General features: G+C 40.8%; 2 protein-coding genes across 2 annotated transcripts; one reads left to right on the top strand and one right to left on the bottom strand.

Moving 5' to 3' along the window:
- Nucleotides 1-67: 67 nt before the first annotated feature.
- Nucleotides 68-5,175, bottom strand: LOC115249799 (cytosolic phospholipase A2 zeta-like). Its single transcript, XM_029835963.1, has 14 exons — nucleotides 5,073-5,175; nucleotides 4,772-4,821; nucleotides 4,365-4,475; nucleotides 3,943-4,085; nucleotides 3,496-3,682; nucleotides 3,239-3,344; nucleotides 2,877-3,017; nucleotides 2,415-2,477; nucleotides 2,189-2,326; nucleotides 1,923-2,075; nucleotides 1,755-1,838; nucleotides 1,011-1,165; nucleotides 610-781; nucleotides 68-422 (listed from the first exon to the last, which is right to left on the bottom strand). The coding sequence occupies exons 2-14, from the start codon at nucleotides 4,799-4,801 to the stop codon at nucleotides 178-180; spliced, it is 1,728 nt and encodes a 575-aa protein (XP_029691823.1). The 5' UTR covers nucleotides 4,802-4,821; nucleotides 5,073-5,175; the 3' UTR covers nucleotides 68-177.
- A 4,714-nt stretch (nucleotides 5,176-9,889) lies between these two features.
- Nucleotides 9,890-20,517, top strand: LOC105419602 (ornithine decarboxylase-like). Its single transcript, XM_029835967.1, has 10 exons — nucleotides 9,890-9,951; nucleotides 15,515-15,554; nucleotides 15,861-15,988; nucleotides 16,063-16,236; nucleotides 16,328-16,500; nucleotides 16,719-16,935; nucleotides 17,437-17,517; nucleotides 17,618-17,780; nucleotides 18,899-18,999; nucleotides 19,280-20,517. The coding sequence occupies exons 2-10, from the start codon at nucleotides 15,539-15,541 to the stop codon at nucleotides 19,520-19,522; spliced, it is 1,296 nt and encodes a 431-aa protein (XP_029691827.1). The 5' UTR covers nucleotides 9,890-9,951; nucleotides 15,515-15,538; the 3' UTR covers nucleotides 19,523-20,517.
- The last annotated feature ends 1,421 nt before the right edge of the window (nucleotides 20,518-21,938 follow it).

Consider the following 21,938-nt stretch of genomic DNA (forward strand, 5'->3'; position numbering starts at 1 on the left):
AACAAAGAAGAGGTGATTCTGGAACAGATTTAATAGATTTTATTGATCTTTAAACTCCACCTGACAGCATCAGCATCTATTCTTGAGTATAATGATAATTAAAGAGGAAATTGTGATTAATTCCAAACAGACATGATTTTGAGCACCAAAAAGAAAAGATAAAGAAATGTGTGAGGATTAAATCACAGTTGCATCCATCACTTTTAGAAACACGTTTGCCACGAGTGACATTTCTACTCTGATATGTGTGGAGCTGCGGCGGCTTCTGCGCTGAATGGCCTTTTCCATCTCTTGCACCAGGATCGTCTTGTTCCTCTTGATGTTGTCCCTCGCGATGTCCAACAACTCGTTCATCATGTCGTTGTTGTAGGGAAATTGCAAGGTGCAGAACTTCTTCATCTTTGCCTGCAATTCTTTTGCATCTATAGGAAACAGTCAAAAACTGCTTAGTTTTCTGAATATGGAGATTAAAATCTCATTGTTTTGAAGCCTGGACACACGGCAATCAGAAATATAGGACAATAAAGGACAAATTCAAAGGGAAAACTGTTCAGGGAATCAGGCCCACGGCAGCAAAACAGGACTGTCATGGAGGGAAGGGAAACAAACCTCTGCAGTTGGCTCTGTTGAAGAGCGGCATGTAAACGATGGTTGGCTCCTTCTCCTTCCCCTCAAACACGTAACAATCTTTGGGCCAGTCTTTCTCCTTCTTGATTTGGTCATCTATCTTTGGAAAAGGCTTCCCTTTGTCCAGTGCATATTTCTTTGCAAGAGTCAGGGTCTGGAAAGCAGAAACAAAAAAAAACAACAACCGTGAGGTGAACATGATGTTTGTAGGAGATGAATGAAGTTCGATTTCACCTCGGGGAGCACAGGGAAAACCTGATTGTGTTTCCGGATTATTGGAAGGACTGATCGGTATCAGGAAAAAGAGAGCTGCTGTACAAATGACTGAGCTAACGGAGATGTTTTTGATCAGACAACTGCTGTTTGAATGCATTTAACTGCACCTCAAATACTTCTCCAGCACTGAAGTCTGGTGCTATGATGAGGTCAATGTCTCTTTTCGCTCCAAGAAATGGAGGGTAGGGTACGTTCATCCACAGCCCAGCATCGATCAGGTAGAAGATCTCTTTGGAACAGAGGGGAGATGGAATGTTGGCATCTGTCAAAAAGAGAAAACAAACATGTGTTTGTACTTTATTTTCTTTATCTTTGGCTTTCTGGTAAATTCCTGTACAACATTTTCATGAGTGAAACATTTCCATATAGATGCTTTTAGGATTTTAAGGTTTTAGATGAAGCCCAGCTCACATGTCAGGTGTAGGCTTATTAAAAATGGAATTGCACCAATTTCACTTCAATCAATTAATCCCTTTTTTCTGATTTACTTTATGAAATCTTTCCAGCTGTGCAAAGCAAACACATAAAAACTCACATTAAATATTAAAAATCACCTAACCATGAAACTCATATGTTACTGTTGAAGGTTTAATTAAGTGGCTCTTGTCAGAAACGAAACCGTTAATGTATGTCCGTATAAAAACCTTAAAAGCTGTGGCTCGTATAGACTTTGAGGCTGCTGCTACTGTCACAATCATGATCAAGGTGAATTTCTGCCATCTCTACTTAAAGTGTGTTTTGGATTTTGGTAACATTGGAATTTGTTAGTTTTTTGCTTTGTTTTTGTCAATTAAGTTGGTATTTAAAAAATTTAAAAAAACAACATATTAAAAAAAAAAGCTCCGTCTCACCATGTGAACAGTAGAGGAAGTTGTTGGTATTTCCCCATTCCCATTTTTTAAGTAGAGGTGGGAGTAACTTCAAAAGCTTCCACACTAAAAGGGAAGCAGGTGCAGAAAAAGGATAAATTACTTTGGCAGGTTTGATCTCTGTTTGAGCAGTTAGGATGTAAATCTTACAAAGGTAACATTTGCTGTGATTTACAGACTGCAAATTTTCACAACAAAGCTCCAGCTCTTCGATCAGCAGTGTGTTGTTTTCCTGGCAGACAGTTTTTCCCTCCTCCAAAGAACTTGTTTTCAGCAGATTAATGTGACCAGATTCTATGATTTCTGCAAAAAAGAAGAGCATCAATTTAAAGGTATCCCAGCTAAAGGGAATCTAAGGGGTTGATGTGACTATATAAACGCGTCCAGCTTCACTTTACTGGGTGCATCTTCATCACCTTTTAGCTTTTCCTGAAGTTTCTCCAGGATAGCCAGAAGCTCAGGATCCGTAGTGGTGCGTTTGATCAGGTTTAAAATGTGATCAATGGCCACATAAATAAGGTGGGCTTGAGTAGGAATGTCTCCAAATTCAGCCCCTGCAAAACGTGCACACACACAAAAGCAGAATGTAACCTCAACAGGAGCTGTATCCTTGCAGCATTTAATATGAAAACATCAAACTACCTCTGAGACGGAGCAAGTGATGGATGATTGTCTGCCCGTCCGCCAATGCGCTGCCACAAATACCTGCCGTGAGCCACATGAATGATGAAAAGCGTGATTCAGGCGAATAAATAAGTGCCCGTGTTGAACTCCTGCAGCGTTTCACTGTGTTCTTCTTGCTGACTTTGCAGGTTTTCTTAAAAAGGTTGATGTCTTGTGCTATATATCAAAAAATGTCAGTGGACCAAGCAGTCACTGCCTACTTTAATTTTACAAGAGTTTCATCTGAAACTTTATTTCACTGTTCGCTGTCTAAACAAATCCCAGTCCAGCATTTGTCCAGTGCTCACTCTGATTTTTAGGGTTTTTCCTCATGTTAAAGTAAAACAGACATTTAAATGGACATTTCAATCTGACAAACAAGAGTTTTTAATCTGGGCGTGACAATGATTCCTTTTACTTCAACAATTTGCAAACAGTCACCTTGAAGTTTGAGCACGTCCATCTCTGGCTTCTCCTCAACCAGCTTTCCAGCACAGAACCTGCTCCCCAGATGAGCCGTTTTAATGAACCAGTCCATGTCAGTCAAACCAGACTCATGGGGACTTATTTCAAACCAGTGCCCTGAAAGTTAGAGACTCAGTGAATCACTTGACCGAAAGGACTGGGTCAGCAATTGACAGATTATGGTCTTGAGCATGTAATAAATGTGACTTCACCTATTTAATAATGTGAGCGTATATTTAATCCATCTACCAGTAAAATCTGGCCCTACCCTGACACATCAGAGGTAGTACACCCTCCTCTGTGTGCCACAGATACCAGGGAAGTGCATGTGATGGTACCGTTTTCAGGCTTGTCTGATGTACATTCCCTCTCTACAGTGGAGTAAATGGGATACGGGTTGGTGGCACTTCTGTTGGCATCCCCTGAAAGATGTCGAAGTTCCAGCTGGAGAGATGCAAAACATTACATTGTGAGGAACTGCATTATACTCTGTTTGATGGTGTTTCATTTAAAAAACTAAATTTACGCACACACACACACACACACACACACAAACACAGGGGAAACTGTATGTTTTTGCATGTTGTGGTGGCACCTGTTTCATTATTTGAGTGGAGATTAATACAGCCCAGATGTCAGTAAGAGAAAATGTCGTTTCCTCTGTCCTGTCATCCAGCCAGGCCACAATCTCGTCCAGTGGGACTCCAGGACCCTGCATTGTAGCAATTATTTGGTCCACACCAGTCCGAAGATCTTCTCTGCTGTAGAGGGAGGCCATGGCCCTTTTAGAGTGCAATAAAAGACATAGAGTTAAAATAGAAATAGTGTTGAGAAGAGAACTTTTTGGGATAGATTTATTACAGAATTGACATCTAGAGTATCACAATTCTATGAAAATCATTCTAGTTTGTTCTTTTTAATGAACCAGTCCATCAGACAATGTCTCAACTATTTTCTTTGACAGATAGTTCTTCTAACCCTCCGGTTTCTGTGCTTTGACTTGCATCTCTTATCAACCACTCATAAGCATGAGTACTGTTACCATGTCGACCCAGAGATTCCTCCAATGTAGAGCAGTGTGTCGAACAGACCCTCTTTCACCAGTTGCTGGATGGAGCCCAACATTGCCACGAGTGCCCTCTCTCCTCCACCCGAGCCCAACAGAGCGATGTGAGGGACAGAGTCCTGGTTGGGAAACCCATATGAGCGACGGCCGGTCGATGTTGACAAACCCATCGAAGGAGAAACGAGGATGAAAAGTGTCAAACCAACAAAAATTTAAATTTAGAACTTCTTTGCTAAACGAACTTAGTACTATTAAGTATATTAATGTTTGAAACACATGAGTGTGTTTCAGAGTAATATTTGTCATGTTTTCACTCATTTCACTTGATGTACTTTATCTGCTGGCGAATCATTGCTTCTGGGGCTTATAAATGTTAAATATCTGTCATGCATTCTTACCTCAGTACAGTCTAAACCCAGCCTTGAAAATGACTTCTGAATTCTTTTTTTCCTTTCAGAAACACAATTCTGTTCCCCAGGACATAGGGAGTCAGAATGATGATTGACATTCTGGAAAAAATGAAGGAAAATCTCAGAATTTGAATCAACACAAAGCAACAGCCATGTTCTGGCAGCTCAATCAAAAAATCAATGTATATGTGCTTTAATGTTGTGCTTTATATTCTTCTTCTGTTGAAATAAAATAAATACAGCAGTGGATTTCATTTTGATGTGGTTCTGTAAAAGAAGAATTTAGTGAACTGAAATGTGTCAGAGATTAAACAGACTCATAGTATTTTAGTACCTCTTAGTCTATAAAACTCATATTAAATCAGCAAAACAAGTCCAGGTATCTGACCACTTACCTCACAAGCACTGGCAGCAGTTTTCTTCATCTTGTTCTTGGTTTGGGCTCCTAAAGTACAAAAGAAAGTCAAAGAGAAGACAAGTGAGTGCCAACAAGACTTGACCTCAGATTTCATTTTTATCATCACAAATCATATGTAGCTATTTTGATTTACTCGTTGTTCCAAAAAGGTTTTGCATTAGGTAATATTTCACATAAATATTTCCAAAAATTAAACCTTCGTTAATTACGTTTAGCAATGATCTCTTAATCTGTAGGAAATAAGGACGTTCATTAAAACATTTATTAAAATGACGCACCGCTAATGCTCAGGTCTGGTCGTTGGCGTGGAGAGTGCAGTAAATGCTTGTGATCAGCAAACGTGTGGAGTTTCCTTTTATAGTACAGAATGAAGAGGGTATGGTTTTCTCAAGAAAAATACCAGAACCTGTTTACTGGGTGTGTTAACATCGCAACAGTAATTCCCAAGAAAACAGTAACAGCTTATCTGATACGTCCACAATATCTGCCTTGGATTTGCTACACATTAATGGTTAACAGCCATATCAAAGTTTACTGCTTTCGGTGATGTTTTAACAGGAAGTATTGGTGCTATGGATCGCTTGTAACATCATTCTGATTAGACAAAAAGGAACTTTATTTATACTTACAGAGGTGTCATAACGCCTCACAATGCATAAAACAGCACAGTAAAGCAGGAAATATCTTCTTTCTTGAAAAACATCTTAACCTCTGAGTTTAGGGTGATACGGTTCCTCTTCTGCTCTGTCTATAGGGAACAGTTATTCTCATCTCTCACACCAGACTGGGCCATCGCTAACTGGCTCAATAAAATCCAGCACAATTAGAAGGGTTAGAAGTTTATGCATTTCAAAGTGGCCTTAATGGGAGATAAGTGAAATTGCTGTAATCTTCAGATCTTCTACAGGACCTTGACGTCCTAAGACCTTCTTGTAATTGAGAGAAGAAGATGGCCTCTAACCCCCACCTGAAGCCAATAGAGCAATGTGTGGACCTCCATGCTGATTATGTGATGTAGAAATGATGAAGACATTATGGTTTAACACAAATGAGCATGCAGGTGCTTGACTCACTGTAAAACTCACTGGCGCTGATACGATTCAGCTCCCCATATTATGTAATTATTAAAAGGGTATCAGTGATTCTTGTTGTTCTGTGGAAACTTTCTGGCAGCATACCAGAGCTTTATAGTAAAAAACCTGCTGGGAAAGTTCAAGCCATCAAGGGTCTTGGGCCTCAATATCTTCTATGCTAAACTGCTACACTAAATGATGATGAAGTACTTGGAACACATCATGAAATCAAATTGTGCATGTCAGGTTTTCTGCTTACAATAATTGTGTAAGAAAAGATAAAATCCTGACATGACAACAGCATTCATCATCGGTGTCAGAGTCCTCAGTAAAAGGGAATTTATGAGGTTATTGTGGAAGAGTGAGAGAAATAAACTGATAATTCAGTGTGCAGGTGCATCACATTTTATTGATTTAAAACAGCAGTAGTAATGAAAAACCATATAGTCTGTGTCTACAGAAGGCTGATAGGAGGTACCTGCGGTGTCCTCCATTCGATATCGTTGTCTTCTGCTTAATATGTGTGTGTGAGTGAGTGAGTGAGTGAGTGTGTGTGTGTGTGTGTGTGTGTGTGTGTGTGTGTGTGTGTGAGACCTGCTTACAGTGGCTGTGGTCCAGGTGAGACTAGGGATGTTACAACATTTGAGAAGTTTTGATTTAAGTTTTGCATTTTCTCAACTCCCCCTCCTGACTGCAAGTCTTTCTCTGCTCTTTCTCACAGCTGTCTCATTTCTAAAGTGCCTGCCAATATCCAAAGATATTGCTTTTATGGAATTCTCCATCTGGGAATGAGTTCTGTTGGAAAATCATTTGCCCCTTTTGAAGAGGTGGCGTATTTTGTGATGGCGGTGGTAGCTCAGTCTGTTGGCAGCTGGGCTGAGAAGCAGAGGGTTCCCAGTTCAAGCCCCAGTGCAGACAAAACATAGACAGTGTTCTGCTAGTAGGGGAACGTGCCCGAACACTTTCAGAGCACTGCCAAGGTACTCTTGAGCAAGGCACCGAACCCACAAATTCTCACATAGACTCCTACCTTCGCCCATCATGTATTCTCCCCATGACTCCGAAAGAAGATAAAGCAGTTAAAAAGATGAGAGGAGGCACGGTTGGTAGGGAAAAGCTCCAAGCCATTTAGAAAATATGTCAGCAATTGCCAGGCAGGACCTCTTCCCTTCACTGGGAGTTAGCTAAATGAAATTCATCATGACATGTTGAAAAGGTCTGTGTGGAGGTGTATTTGCAGAAGGTTTACATTTGTTTTGGTAAATACTGAAAATGGTTTTGTGAACCAATTTTGTAGTACCAAACACCATCCTTCTTTTGGCGGATGGTTCAACCCATGGGTCATCTTAGCAAAATAAGGGAAAATGCACATGGCAGACAAGGATTGGTATGAGGGTCATACCAGACATTATGAGACAACCCAAAGTTTTCCATCAGAGGGAGAAGACAGAGGAGAGATTAAAAAGAGGGCAGGAGGGGAAAGAGGAATGGAAGGGTTAGGAATGGTATGTGTAGGGAGAGCTAAGAGAGGGGGAAGGAGGGCAAGCAGCTGCTTTATCCGCAACATTCAGCTTTGTGTTGCCCTGAGAAACAGACGCACAAGAGGAAGCGGGAACTGGACACTTACAAACATCAACCTGAGAAGTGAGAATGGTTGTCAAGTAAGGCGACTTACTTGTTGCAATAGAGGATGCGTTTACGGTCAGATTTTAGGAAGTTTTAGTCCATCTAATGGGAACCAAAATCATCAATCTCACCTCCGCCATAACTTTAATCGAAACAGGAGTCACTTTCAAAGTTCTCAGAAATTCTCCAAGGTGATAAAAAAAAGTGCATAGGATTTGTAACCACTTTCAGGAGATTTGATCAGGATTTGGACATCTCAAAAATGTCCTGGAGGATCAGTGGTCAGCTTGAGATCCCATATCTAATCAAATAAAGATGTTCAGAGGGTCAAAGTCTAAGTTACTGTTGTGAGTTTTATTCAAACTTTTGCATTCAAAGTGGGGTACAGAAAAAACACTCAGAAACCTGCAGAACAACATGAACAGCAATTCAGAGTAGATGCTATTGAGGCCCAATAACTGATCTCCCTCACATGAATTCTTCATTTTGTTCTTTTCTTAACTTAGTGTGGCAGGGCGTGGCCTGCCCTCCGAACAGGTGCCATATGGAGGTAGTGCCTTAATTGGTGGGTGGGGAGAAAAGTAGTTTAGTTGTTTTCCCCCTTCGACGGTACGGCGGGGTTGCGGATTATCTGGGCGGTTCGACCAACAGAATCTGTTTCACAGAGCGAGCATGCTGTCTGGCAGCGCCAAGAAGGTTGGTGCTTCCTCCCGCCTCGAACGCTTTGCCGTAAGGGCACGCGCGCTAGTTTGCACTGGGCAGGTAAGGCGCAGCAATGCGCGTCACTGACTTCCCCCACTCGGTTGATAAATGTTAATGGGGCTGTTCTTGTTGCAGTTGGCTGCCGGCTGACGTCAGTGGGTCGCGTTGCCCCAGCGGGAACCCTTCACGGAGTGGTGGCGCCACCAAACACAGTGGGCACGGACTACCTCGCGTACTGGACCCACTGCTGCTTTGGCTCAGTCCGGCTTTCGGGACTCCCTCCTGTTCTCTCGCGCGCTCTCTCTCCCGCTCCCCTTCGCTCGGAGGAACGGCGCTGAGACGTAGTGGGGGCCGCCGAGGCGGAGCTATTGCCTTCATTTTAGACTCTTAACAGTGTGTGTAAATTGTATCAACTGATATTTACTCCTTTTAGGTTTTGTTTGTTCGTTTCTTGTTTGATGTTGTGTTCTTTTTGGTCACAATTTATTTGCCTGTCTGTGTGAGGTGTCCGTGCGGGTGTGCTCGTCGCTTCTAATTGTTACCGCTGGAAATTTAATTGTTCTCTTTTCTTGTGGACAGGTGCTGCGGGCCACGGCGGGGACCCAACCCCTGGTGGAGGGCGTTTTCATCACCCATCGTGTGTAGTTTTGTTTGCAGTAGCACGGGTGTTTTTAGTTTGTTTATCTCCCCTAATTGAGTTTTACCTGCCGGTGGGGCCCCAGCCCTGTCCACCCCTTTTGTTTAACTTTTATACAGCCGAGTTATATTTTGTTGAGTATTGGATTTAATAAAATTGTAGCGCATAACCCTCAATCCTGTCTCTGCCTCTGGAATAGAACTTTATCTGCGTGTGCCTGTTCTCCGGTTAATTCCTGGGGTGAAATTCCCCAGGTGGCGTTGTCGTCAACCGATACACCTCTCTCCACCCTGCCACATTAGCATGACCTCAAAGGCTTGAATTGTCTCAGCAGTGTGACGTGTTGGATATGGACCCAATAGCAGTACACTTGAGCTCAGGATCAATTGGTAAAGTCTTTATTAGAATACAGCAAACACAGTAGCAAACTCGGATTTGATCGAGGACTTCAGGAAACAGCCCTTTCTTCAGACCAGTGGGCCCCAAAGGAGTCTCTGGGTTTAGGATTTGGGGAAGGGAATGGGCTTACTCTTGGTGGAACGGTCAAGGGGAGGGGTCCAGAACCGGACGGCAAGGCAGAGGAACCGATGAGGGGCAAGCGGCAGGCCGTGGTCGGAGACAAGAAGCAGGTAGGTTTTCCGGGGGAACAGGTGGAGGGCAGAACAAAGACTGGCAGGGTCGGTAACAGGAAATCAGGCAGGAAAATAATGCTGGAAAGTATTGCATTGAAGCTGAAGAACAATCTGGCAAGGAGTGTGAGTGGCAGGTAAGTGGAAAACTACTGAGGGCAGGAGGGAAACGGGTCGAGGGATCATTTTTTTAACCTGGTAGGCTCCCAGAAAGTTTCCACTGAATTTCTACACTAAAGGACTTCTACATTTGTAAATTACTTCTACAAGCCAGCGAATGAGAATCGCTCCAAATGTGAGGTACCAAACTGTTTTCAGGGTAAGAGCAACCACTCATGTCCACTTCTCTCAGTAATTTCAAATCTTTAATGCACAACCTTTAATAATAACTAATCACTAATGGTTTATAATTTATATCTTAAGTGAAAGCAGATGCAGCCACCAAACCTGCTACTCAACTTCTGTAAATCGGTTACTGGGAGATGACAGTGTAAGTTAGTTTCTTCCTTGTCCTCTACTTTTGGCTGGTTTAATCTGGTGCTGAAATGCAAAACAACTTCTGTCTTAGGGAACACAGAGATTTTAAGTCACACATAAAGGCAGTCGCGATAGTTAGCGATTTACAGTGTTGTGCAGCGCACAGAATTGGTGAGCAGGGACATGAGTTACTTTGATGATAGAAAGAAACGCAGCATTATGTCATCTGAATAATTGACTTGTCACCTACATAGCTTACTTCTCCAATTTTAGCCATGTCTCATCTCCATATTTATGGTAGGTGTAAGTTAGCTCCCCTGTACGTCAGTCCGTATGTCTGAAGAACCCCTGAAGATCTCCTTTGGGCCAATATCCAAGTGAACAGACATTATTTGTATAGAAAGTTCAATAAAGTAATAAAGTTCTTTATATATCACCGCCATGATAAGGGGAGCAGTAGTTTTTTTCCACTTAAAGTACTTTAATAACCCCTCCTGAGACATGTGGTAAAACTGACTCAGTGAACAGATACCCAATAAAAAAGCCATGAAGAAAAAACAAACACATTTTATTGCATGTCTTCAGAAAATCCAAAGAGCAAAGAAATAAATATGTACAGACGCATGCACATAAGCCCATACACGCTCATACCTGTGCATCTTTGAAGTTTATGACACATGTATAAAGGGAACATAATAAATGGTGAAGGATTTCTGTGAAGCCACAATCTGAAGTCTGAAGATAAAACCCAATGAGATCAGGATCTCTTTCACAAGGGTGACCTGGCCAAGAGGTCAGCAGCACATGTCATAGGGACAGTTACAAGAAAGTGATAATATAGGTTAAAACATACATATTAGATCATAGAAAGCAATATATAATGCAGAAGAAAGAGTCAGTAAAGTGTCTCGAGAAAAATGCAGAGAATAAATATTGAGAGATGAAGAACACTGATCTTGTTCAAGACACTCTGAAACTGCTGAACTGAGTTCACTTCCTCATTCTTTGGACCTCTCATTACCTCATTGTCACAGACAAAAATAAATGACACTTAACTGGAAGTACAGCACTTCATGAGACCACAATTGGTAAGAAGACAACCAATGAATAATTGTTGATCAGTTCAAGGAATATGGCCTAAAGGCTCGAGGGGCCTGTAGCACCTCTAACTGGAAGTCCCTGCAGAGGGTGGTGAGGACAGCGGAGAAAATCATCGGGACTTCACTTCCTCCCATCCAGGACACTGCTAAAAAATGCTGTCTGACAAGGGCCAGAAACTTCACCAGAGACTCCTTCCACTCCCACCATGGACAGTTCTCACTGCTGGCCTCCAGGAGGAGGTTAAGCAGCCTACAGAGCAGAACAGCCAGGTTCAAAAACGATTTGTTCACATATGCCATAAGATTCCTCAACACAGCCTAACATTCCTAACATTCCCCCACTCCTCACCACACACACCTAAACACAGGACTGCTCTTATTAGGACCTCTGTGCCTAATTGTCTTTATATGTATATTTTTACTTAAAAAAATACTATTGTCATTATTCCTGTTGTGCACTGAGCCATTGTATCGTACTTTCATTTTGATGCAAATCTTAATGGCAAATAAAGTCTGTCTATGTCTATATCAATTGTTGTTTTCTAGGAACTCGATTCATTCCCTCTTCCTCTTCAGTGATGTTTACATCGAATGAAAAGGTCAAACAAAACATCCACAGTAGATTTGCAGAATTACAAAATAGAGAACTGATACACAAAACCACAATAAATGACCATCTGCTACCTGGAAACTTTCACTGCAGCATTTGTACAGATTACTTTCACATTTACATGTAGAATGTGTATAATTTTACTTGGGTGTGTTGTTGTTAAGATACTGAGCCATCGTGCAACTCACCTGGTTCCAATAATCTGCAGGTTGGCAGATTTCTTTAGCAGAATGTTCAGCTCTCCTTTCAGCTCCACATTGAGTGTCCATCAAAAACATACACACTTGAATAAGTTTGAAGCCAGTATCAACTAGAATGTTCTAGAATGTTTGTTGGACCAACCAGCCTTCCTTAAAGGCAGCAGAGGCTTCAAGATCTCACTGAAGACACCACACATAGTAAGCTCATTGATGGTGGCAGAAAACCTTGAACATGATGCCAGTTTGTTACATTCTATGAGAAACTTCCTGGATTTAACACTAGAAGTCCCAGCATTTTTCTGTCTACGTAGAAGACCCACACAGAGGCCATTTGGCCTGACCACTTTTCCCGAATACACTAATCACTCATTTGTTATGGGAATGAGGCTGTTAGTGCAGTGTGTGGGGTGAGGGGGTCACACCTTACAGAGAATGAGGAATAAAAACACATTCACTCAGAACTGAAGAAGCCTTCTGGATAGAAGGCGAAATGTCTTCAAGAGAAGAAACCCAGTCCAGTTGACAGAGAAAACTACAATGATACAATGACCTGGATGATTGAGAATCTACACAGACAAAAACACATTCTATTCTAAATTGTGGACCTGTGAATGTCCCATGTGACCATAACGACTCATCGACTGCAACCAGACAATTGTTTGATGGATAAATACCTCAGTGCACATGGACTATCGCTTCAGCAGCTCTTCTCAGCAGCATGCACAGCATGATTCAGACACAGGATACCACCAAAAAGAAGCCAAACACCATCACACTCTACAACACAACAAAGTGCGGCGTCGATGTCATGGACCAGGTGGTGCGAGAGTACACTGTCCGCGCAGGAACACGGCGCTGGCCAGTAGCAGTGTTCTATAACATGATAGACATGGCAGAACTGAATGCACACGTGCTCTATCAGTTATGCACCGGGAGGCAGGAGAGACGGGTGGATTTCCTGCTGGAGCTTGCAAGAGAGTTGGCTCAAACCCACTTGGGTCAGAAAAAGGCCCAAAAGGAACAATTATTTCGGCAACAACCCTCCACATCACAACTAGGAAAAAGAGCCAAGTGTCAGGCTAAAATTAAATGTAGGGACAATCATGCAACTGTGCGCTGTGTTGACTGCTACCGATTTACATGTGGGAAATGCCGAAAGGAGCAATGGCAGTGCCAGGATTGTGAGTGACTGCTCAAATGTATTTCACTCATAATGCATGGCTTTTCATTCTTTGTAAATATGCTTGGGTTTCTTTTTCTTTTTTACTATTTTTAGCACAAAAATAACAATTACTTCTGCAACAACCCTCCACACCAAAACTGGGAAAAAGTTGCTTTTTCATTCTTTGTAAATATGTTTTGTTTTTTTAACAATAAATGTCAGTGTGTTGATCCCTTCCTTCCTGTTGATCCTTTCCACTGCATACAGCTCATAGTCCAGTTTAAGTCTCTATGGCTATGTTCACTGAGGTATTTATCCATCTCACAACTAAAGCTTGCTCTCAAAAGAACCTCCTGAGCTGTAAGGTATGTCCCCTCCCCCACACAGGTTCAAGTGGCTCCGGCCGTGTGCCACTAACAGCCACATTTCCATAACAAAATGAGTGTCCACAGGGGGGACTTGGGGCCAATTGGCCGTCTTGTGGGTTTTCTAGGTAAAAAGGCCAAATGGCCGCTCTCTGGGACTTCTAGTGTTAATGATGTTTGCTGAACATGGATCACAGGTAGCCTCCACAGATAGAGAGAGAGTGATTCACCAGTGGACTCTCCACACACAGAGGCAAAAACAAACAGCAACACTAGTTGTCGCTGATCTGTAGCGCCCCCTTCTGGATGAGATGACTTGTGAAAATGTTCAACATGTTCACATTTAGGAAGAAGTGGTAGATAATGGATGAATGCTCACATTCCTTCTCTTGCAAGAGCATTGTGGTCAAGTGTCAACTAAGTGCCACTTCTCAAAAATGTGTATTTAATGTTTTTATAGTTTGTAAAATAATCATGTGGATAAAAGACATGACCTGCTGGCTGGCCACTGCTGAGCTTAGCAAATGTTTGGAGGTGAGAAAGCACTACAGTCCTCTATGGCCAGTTTCTGCCTGGTGCCTCCACAGCAGAGAAATGGTACAATTAAAAATGAAGTGTTTCTAGTTGACATTGTCGCTGGATACACATCAGATGGAGAATTGGCAATGTTTTTCGGATATCTTCCCATCATGTTTTCTGTCATGTTTCCAATCATTTTTTCCTTATTCGGATAGAACACACTTTTCTTCTTATCCTTGCAGCGATTATGTCAAGTTTGCACAGTGGCAACTTTTTCCATTTTATGGGTATTAGAATGGTGGGCTTCTTTCTAAGCATTCTGTTTTTTTCTTAACAATATCAGCATCTATTGCTTTTTGATCATGATATAAAGTTTTATCACACCCTTGAGTGACTTTAATCACTTTCAACAAAATAAAATGTAATATAATAATCATATGCTGTTGAGCCCTGCTGTCTTACAGCTGTATATATTGGCATATATTTATTGATTTTAATTCAATTTGTTTGTGATGTGCTTGAAAACTCTGTCTCATGGATCTGTCACTGCCTGCTCTTCTGCTCTCGTGCTGAGGTGGAGAATTCCACTCACTCTGCCACGCCCCTCCACCACCCCCATCTGATCAGCTTTCATCATTTTTACCTGTTTCTCCCTTTTAGGCCTAATTAAGCAATTTCTGGACATTCATGCCTTGCCAGATTGTTATTGCTCCATGCCTGACTCTCCAGCACTTTGTTTGATCGGACTTATCAGTTTTGACCCTGCCTGCCTTGGACTTTTCCACCACGTCTCTGGCCTGGTAAATCTGACAACCTTCTGTCCCCGATTAAGAGTTTTGCCATGTGTGGACTTTTGCACACTTTTGTTCCCTTTGCTGGTCCCTCCTCCAGCCTCCACCCACTCTGCTGATTGTCTGTCTTGACTCTCTCACCTGCTCTTATCTTCATTCTGGTTCATGCCTTCGTGGCCTGACAAGGCAAAATAAGACTCCTGGAGCCACGACGTTCTACACTGTAAGTGTTGCTTTTTTGGGGAAGGGAGATGGCAAATCATAACATTGTTTTTGCTCATATTTAAGAGTGTAATTTTAGAATGATGGCAATATAGCAATGCAAGGATGGACAAAACAGCCACAATATTTTGTTTTCCCTCTGTTACCAACTTATAGACACACTTCAGAATTCAGAAATGTTTACATATCAGTTTCAGCCAAAAATAACTCAGAAACAATATACTGCAGGTAATATTTTAGTGTCAGATTGACTAGGACCTAGGATGACATGACTTCTTCCTGTGGAGAAAGTTCAAGCGGTACTGTTCTTCTGGGAAATCTTGGTTCCTGTCAGTCATATGGAAGTTCCTGGCACATTGCTTCTTGCTATTCTTTTAAATGTATTTCTGCATGTATTAAGGGAGAAGCAATTATAGGCCAATAAAATTAGGCTTAAAATTACAACCAAAGTCAACTCCATCTGGTTGTGCTTGCTTGGTAATCCGTTGTTGCTTTTAACAGTCCTATAGTTTGTAAAAATATAAACAGTTGAGTGAGCATTTCCATCCAAAAATATATTTAATTTTCTTTCTTTCTTTCTTTTTTAGTCATTAACTTGGTGTTGCAGGAGGAAAACTGTCCCATTGCAGAAATGCAGCATCAGTTGGGTGAGTATGGAACAGAGGCCAGTACCCCCCTGCAGGTGCAATGTCTGAATAAATGTTAATCTCTCCCGTTTGTCATTTTCCATTTTCACGACAATGAATAAAGGAAATTTGAATGTACTGGGCACATTTTTGAATTCTGAATTACCAGTTACCAGTTACTGCCCCTTGATTAATCTTTTTCAAGGTGTAAAAAGAATGGAATACCTTCCTTTTTCTATCTTAGAGCACAGCTGTGAACACAATTTTTTTTAATGTAAACTGTGACTTAATCTACTTATTTGTGTTTGTGTTTTTCTTCTTTTGCAGCACAATTAATGTCAAAGAGACCAACCATGAATGACGTTTGGCCTGATAAGTGTGGTGTTTACATTTTAGACAATGAAAGTACTGCCACACGATTCATAGACAAGAAAATTAAAGAGCTTGACTCAATGGTGAGTGAATCTCTAGATTTAAGTTTAATATTAAAATGCAGTTTTCAAATGTGGGCTTTGCTTTACCAATTTAGGACAGTGAAGAACCTTTCCAGGTGCTGAATTTAGACACTCTGATCCAGATGCACCTGAAGTGGCTCTCCTACTTGCCTCGAGTCAAGCCTTTCTATGCTGTCAAGTGCAACAGCACAGAAACAGTCCTGAGGACGCTGAACGCTCTGGGAACTGGCTTTGACTGTGCAAGCAAGGTTCCCGAAAATATTTTACGCATATAAATGCTCTCTCCATTTGTCAACATTTCTTTTCAGTTTGCTTACCTGAAATATGTTTTCTTAACAGGGTGAGATCAGTCAGGTTCTGTCCCTTGGAGTAAAACCTGAAAACATCATCTATGCACATACAACAAAACCGCAGTCACACATTAAATATGCCTGCGCTCAGGGAGTTAATTTAATGACTTTTGACGATGAAGAAGAATTACGAAAAGTTTCCCGTTGTCACCCCAAGGCCAAGTAAGTGAAATAAATTGTCCAAAAACATTGTATGACAACCCTTTTTATTTACATGTATTCAGATGATCTATTCGCCTTTATTTACTGCAAGAATGGTTATTCTTTCATGATACTAAGCTACATGTTTTTTTATGGCCAAGTCTAAGCAAAAGGTGTAATATGTCGCAATTGATAAATTGAATACACACAGTAAAGGGGTTTTGAATATATCATTCCAGACTAGTACTCCGGATTGCAGTGGATGACTCGTCATCCTTCCACAGACTTAGCTCAAAGTTTGGAGCAGGACTCAGCACAACTGGTAGGCTGCTGGAATGTGCTGCAGAGCTGGGCGTAGAAGTTGTTGGCGTGAGTTTTCATATTGGCTCGAAATGCAGTCAAAGTTTGGCTTTCAGACAAGCCATCGCTGATGCCCGAAGCGTTTTTGACACAGCGGTAAGTGATGTCAAGTTTTAAGTCATAATTTCTCACATAATGAGTTCTATTATGTATGAAATACAAGTGAAAGTGGGTAATTTGGTCTGGAGGTAGTATAAGGTATATTTGTATTTAATGTTAATCTATGTAAGAGGACATAATCGAAATGAATTAAACTCTTGCAACTACACTAGGTCATCTTATAGATAAAAATTGCTCTTCATTACTACTGGCATCTTCTGTGTTACTTCCTTTTCTCTGTGTTCTCGAACAGAGTAGGAGTACTTTAGTCAAAGGTAACAATTCAAGTCCTTTCAACAAGAAGGGTTTTTCTCAAAACTAATGAGGATAATTAAAGAGTAAAGCTAATGCCATGTATTGTGTTCAAGGAAAAAAATTGCTTGAATTGGTTTATATTTATTTAACATCACTTTTAAGATGTGTTATTCTTTATGAAATTGGAATGAGTCCATTGGAGTTTCACTGAAAGCTGTTGTAAGATGATGACATTTCCTTCAGAAACTGTTGGGCTTCCAGTTCAGTCTGTTGGACATTGGTGGAGGTTTCTCAGGGAAAGACTTTCCAGTGACTCTTCAAGAGGTACAGAAAGATCCTGTTGATGCAGCTGGACATGATCTTGGTCCTCGTGTCCAGGACATCTGATGAAATACCTGAAATATTTGGTGTTTTACCTTTCTAGTTTTCAGAAGTCATCAATGGAGCACTTGATGAATATTTCCCATTTGAAAGTGGAGTGCAGGTTATTGCAGAACCAGGTCGGTACTATGTGGAATCAACCTTCACACTTGCAGCCAACGTCATTGCTAAAAGGGTCATCATGGAGGATATGAGAACAGAGGGAGGTATGTTTTTAGTTGGCCTTTGAGCCAAACCAAACACGCTGCACATCATTATAATTGACTATACGAGTCTTCTTTTTTCTTTGCATTAGAATACAGTATATTTGTGCAGTTTAATTTGGTCTTGTTGAATTGGCTTGCATTAAAGCCTTTATCAGTCACAAAACTATTCCCACTGTTCAGAAACATACAGTTATTGCCGCCGCATTAAAAAAGAGCCCCAATCAAGCGCTTAGACTTCAACAGCTCAGTGGGTTTTACTCTGGATATTTTCTCATCCCAAATAAAGGTGACAGTCTGCTTCCAATCTTGGACTTAGGCTGGATGAATGTGTTTTTGAAGGTTCTGCTGTTCAAGATGTTAAATACCCAGCAGGTTCAGAATACTATGGGTTAGCAGGCACGATGATCCTGTGTCTAAGCAATGTCTGGCACACTGGGTAGTTGACACCATTTCTCAGGCCTATGCTGGCTTTAGTCTCCAAATTCCAGATGATCTGGCAACACACTCCATCAGTAGTGTTACCTCATGGGCTGCATTGAGAGGTTTCTGTGCAGCTTCCTTTTGGGCTACATCATGCATGTTTGCACAATTCTACAGGGTCACTGTAGCACCACAAGCCCCCATGAGCTCAGGAGTACTCTCTGTGGCTGGCGGTGTTTAAGATAGTAGGCCCTTTGTCCCTTGCGACACTGATGGTGTGACTCATCTAAGGTGCAGACCGTGTTGATGGTCTGAACAAGGTTGAAATAGATCAGGAGTTATAATTGTGGATCTATGAGACCAAATGATGATCATCACCATATTTTGTTGCTCTGAACAGGCTGAGGTATTCCATGCAAGAGGAGGTGGCTTGGTCACATTGGTGCTTATGTACACAGAGGGCAAAGTCCTGTCACCAGGCACATGACTATGTTGCCATAGGTCTTGGGGATAGGCAGAAAGATGGCATCGTTCAAGGTGTAGACCATAGTGACGGTCTTTATTCGATCTCAAAGACCTATAGCTATGTGCATAACTTACATTCATTGCACTAACCTGTGGCAAATGACAAAAACATGCTTGGAATGTATACGTGGAAAACAATGTTTAAAATATTTATTGGTTTCTCCCAAAAAAAGAAGTTCCTGAGAGACTGATGATGTACTACCTGAGTGACGGTGTGTATGGCTCCCTAAATTTTCTTCTAATAGATGGGCAAGTTTCACCCTACCTTCACAGAGTAAGACTAAATAATTTCTCTATTTAAAGAGTAACCACATTTGTTATCTTGTTTAATAATATTGCCTTTAATGATAACTAAATACATGCCAGTTGTGCCAAAATTGATTTAATTATTTCATTTAGGATTACACTTTTACCTCTTGAAAAAAGTCAGTTGTGATAGTACTTTTGTGTTGGTGACTCTTAAAACCCATCTATCATTCCTTGCAAGTTCTTAAAACAACACTAAAAAGCTAAATTATCACATGATTCCCTTTTTATTTCTTTGATGTGAGCAGGCTGTGGAGAGCAGTGAGAAGAGATACAGGTCAGTCATCTGGGGTCCGACCTGCGATTGCATTGACAAAATCGTTGACAACTACTTGGTTCCTGAGCTACATGTTGGAGACTGGCTTCTTATTGACAACGTAGGTGCTTACGGCATTTCCGTAAGCACTGAATTCAATGGATTTAAAAGATCAAGTATTTACTCTGTTGTCACAAATGAGACTTGGCACACCCTCAACCTTTCCTCACAGTAACAGTTCATTGCTACAGTATCCTAAAAATGTTTCTATCGACATATTAATATAGCTATTTTCCAGATGATTTATTAATATCTATAGCATTTAGTATATTGTAACTTCATCTCTCCCCCTAAGGGCTGGTGTGGGGAGTCTCATCCTTGTCTTGATGTTTGATTCTTGATGTTTCAGATTCTTCACACTAACCTCCATCTTTTTCTTTTTTAACTGAAGTACTGATAGATAATACTTGGATAAAAATGTGTGTGGGTTAACCCTCCTTAACAGTTCACAAATAAGACTTGGCACACCGTCATCCTTTCCTCACAGTAACAGCTCATTGCTACAGTATCCTAAAAAATTTCTATCAATATCTTAACACAGCTATGAAGGCTTTTAATTTACAGCAATTAATATATTGTACCTTTTAATTCTACTTCTCAACATCTGGGAGAAAGTTTTCTAACCTATATAAATGCGTGATGGTTTCAGACTCTTGTAAACATCTTGTTTGTTTTTTTACTTAGACTGGTGGTAATCACTATGTGTGGGTTAATCCAAAACTTTTTCCAGATATGTTTGATGGCAAATATATATGATGTCTGTTGGCTGACAGAGCTATTCATCTGTTCTTCACATGATAGAAATACATCATCTGAAAGTTTGTCCGGCTCTTTTTGACTGCAACTTCATGATTCAACATTTAACTGTGAACAGACAGTTACATTAAACTTGTTTCACCTTTAACATGAAGCGTTTGTCTATTGCTAGTTCTGGTGAAATGTATTCACGTTTCCACTGTATATACAATAAACTTTGAATATAAAGTAACGTTTCCAGAAACTCAGGCTAACTGCACAGACTTCCTCTGATTTCTTTGTAATGTAAAAGGGTCAAACTGCCTTTATTTGTGTCCCTTGACATCGACATTGGTTGGTATGTTTTTGTCTATCTATGATTAAACATTAAACTGTGGACAGTTACATTAAACTTGTTTCACCTTTAACATGAAAGCATTTGTCTTTTGCTAGTTCTTGTGAAATGTATTCACCATTCCACTGCATGTACAGGAAACTTTTACTATAAAGTAATATTTCAAGAAAGTCAGGCTAACTGCACAGACTTTGTAATGTAAAAGGGTCAAACTGCCTTTATTTGTGACCCTTGACATCGACATTGGTTGGTATGTTTTTGTCTGTCTCTCGACAGGCTTGGTCTGAAATTGACGTGCTATTTGTGTCACTGTAAGGGCCTCATTAACCTAATGTTAGGCTTTTAGGGACACTGTCCTATCCCCTACATTTACTGACTGTCTTTGTAAAAAAAAAAAGGTGTAAAGTAATCTGGACTCCAGGAAGCATTTGTCTGTTTCAAAACATATGTCATATTTTTATTAATTTATCAAAAAGCCCACTTAACAACACAACTTATGATGATAATATAACCAAGATGAGTGAGTGGGTGTAACACATATATACACTTTTTTGCATGTACCCACAAACCTGAATTCTTGTTCATAGTGAAGACTTCGTAGAAAATTAGAGTTGCATTCATAAGAATTTGCACTCACTTTATAGACTTTTTTAGATACAGACTCACATATAAGCAAACCTAATGGGAACAATTTCTCAGACTAGTGTATATGATACGATATATATCTCAGGAAAATCAAAGTCTGCACGATGGTCCTTTTAATGTGAGCCTGGTCCTGCTGAAAGTTTCTTCTCTCCCGTTTAAGATTAAGATTAAGATGTACTTTATTCATCCCCGTGGGGAAATTGAATTGTAGTAGCAACCTATACAAAGTATAGAAACAGAATAAATAAATACAGATAAGATTAGAACCTTATAAGCATATATATAATATATACATAATATAATATATACATGTTATAAGCATTATAAGCATATATACATAAATATAGAACAAAATAGAAATAAAATTACAACATAAACATTACACAGTTATTGTTATTGGCTGGGTTAGGATGAGTTATACAGTTTGATGGCAGACGGCAGGAATGACTTCCTGTCCCGTTCCTTGGAGCAGCGAGGCTGCAGGAGTCTGTTGCTGAAGCTGCTCCTCAGTTTGTCCACTGTGTTATGGAGGGGGTGGGAGGGACTGTCCATGATTGTCCGCAGTTTCAGCACCATCTTGTCCCTCACCACCTCGTCTAAGTTATCAAGTCTACAGCCAACAACAGACCCTGCCTTTTTGATGAGTTTGTTAAGTCTGTTGGCATCCTTTGCTTTAATGCCTGCACCCCAGCACACCACAGCAAAGAAGATGGTGCTAGCCATGACAGACTGATAGAACATGTGGAGCATCCTGCTGCAAACACTGAAGGACCTGAGTCTCCTGAGGAAATAGAGTCTGCTCATGGCCTTCTTGTAGACAGCATCGGTGTTTGTGGACCACTTCAGTTTATTGTCC

Source organism: Takifugu rubripes, chromosome 5 (genome assembly GCF_901000725.2).
Source record: "Takifugu rubripes chromosome 5, fTakRub1.2, whole genome shotgun sequence".
Taxonomy (NCBI): domain Eukaryota; kingdom Metazoa; phylum Chordata; class Actinopteri; order Tetraodontiformes; family Tetraodontidae; genus Takifugu; species Takifugu rubripes.

Coding starts and splice junctions, on each gene's coding strand:
- LOC115249799 (XM_029835963.1), bottom strand. CDS start 4,801: ATGAAGAAAACTGCTGCCAGTGCTTGTGAG. Junction 4,476..4,771: donor CTGCTGCCAGTGCTTGTGAG/GTAAGTGGTCAG, acceptor CATTTTTTCCAG/AATGTCAATCATCATTCTGA. Junction 423..609: donor CAACAGAGCCAACTGCAGAG/GTTTGTTTCCCT, acceptor TGTTTCCTATAG/ATGCAAAAGAATTGCAGGCA.
- LOC105419602 (XM_029835967.1), top strand. Junction 16,936..17,436: donor GAAGCGTTTTTGACACAGCG/GTAAGTGATGTC, acceptor CATTTCCTTCAG/AAACTGTTGGGCTTCCAGTT. Junction 17,518..17,617: donor TTCCAGTGACTCTTCAAGAG/GTACAGAAAGAT, acceptor TTACCTTTCTAG/TTTTCAGAAGTCATCAATGG.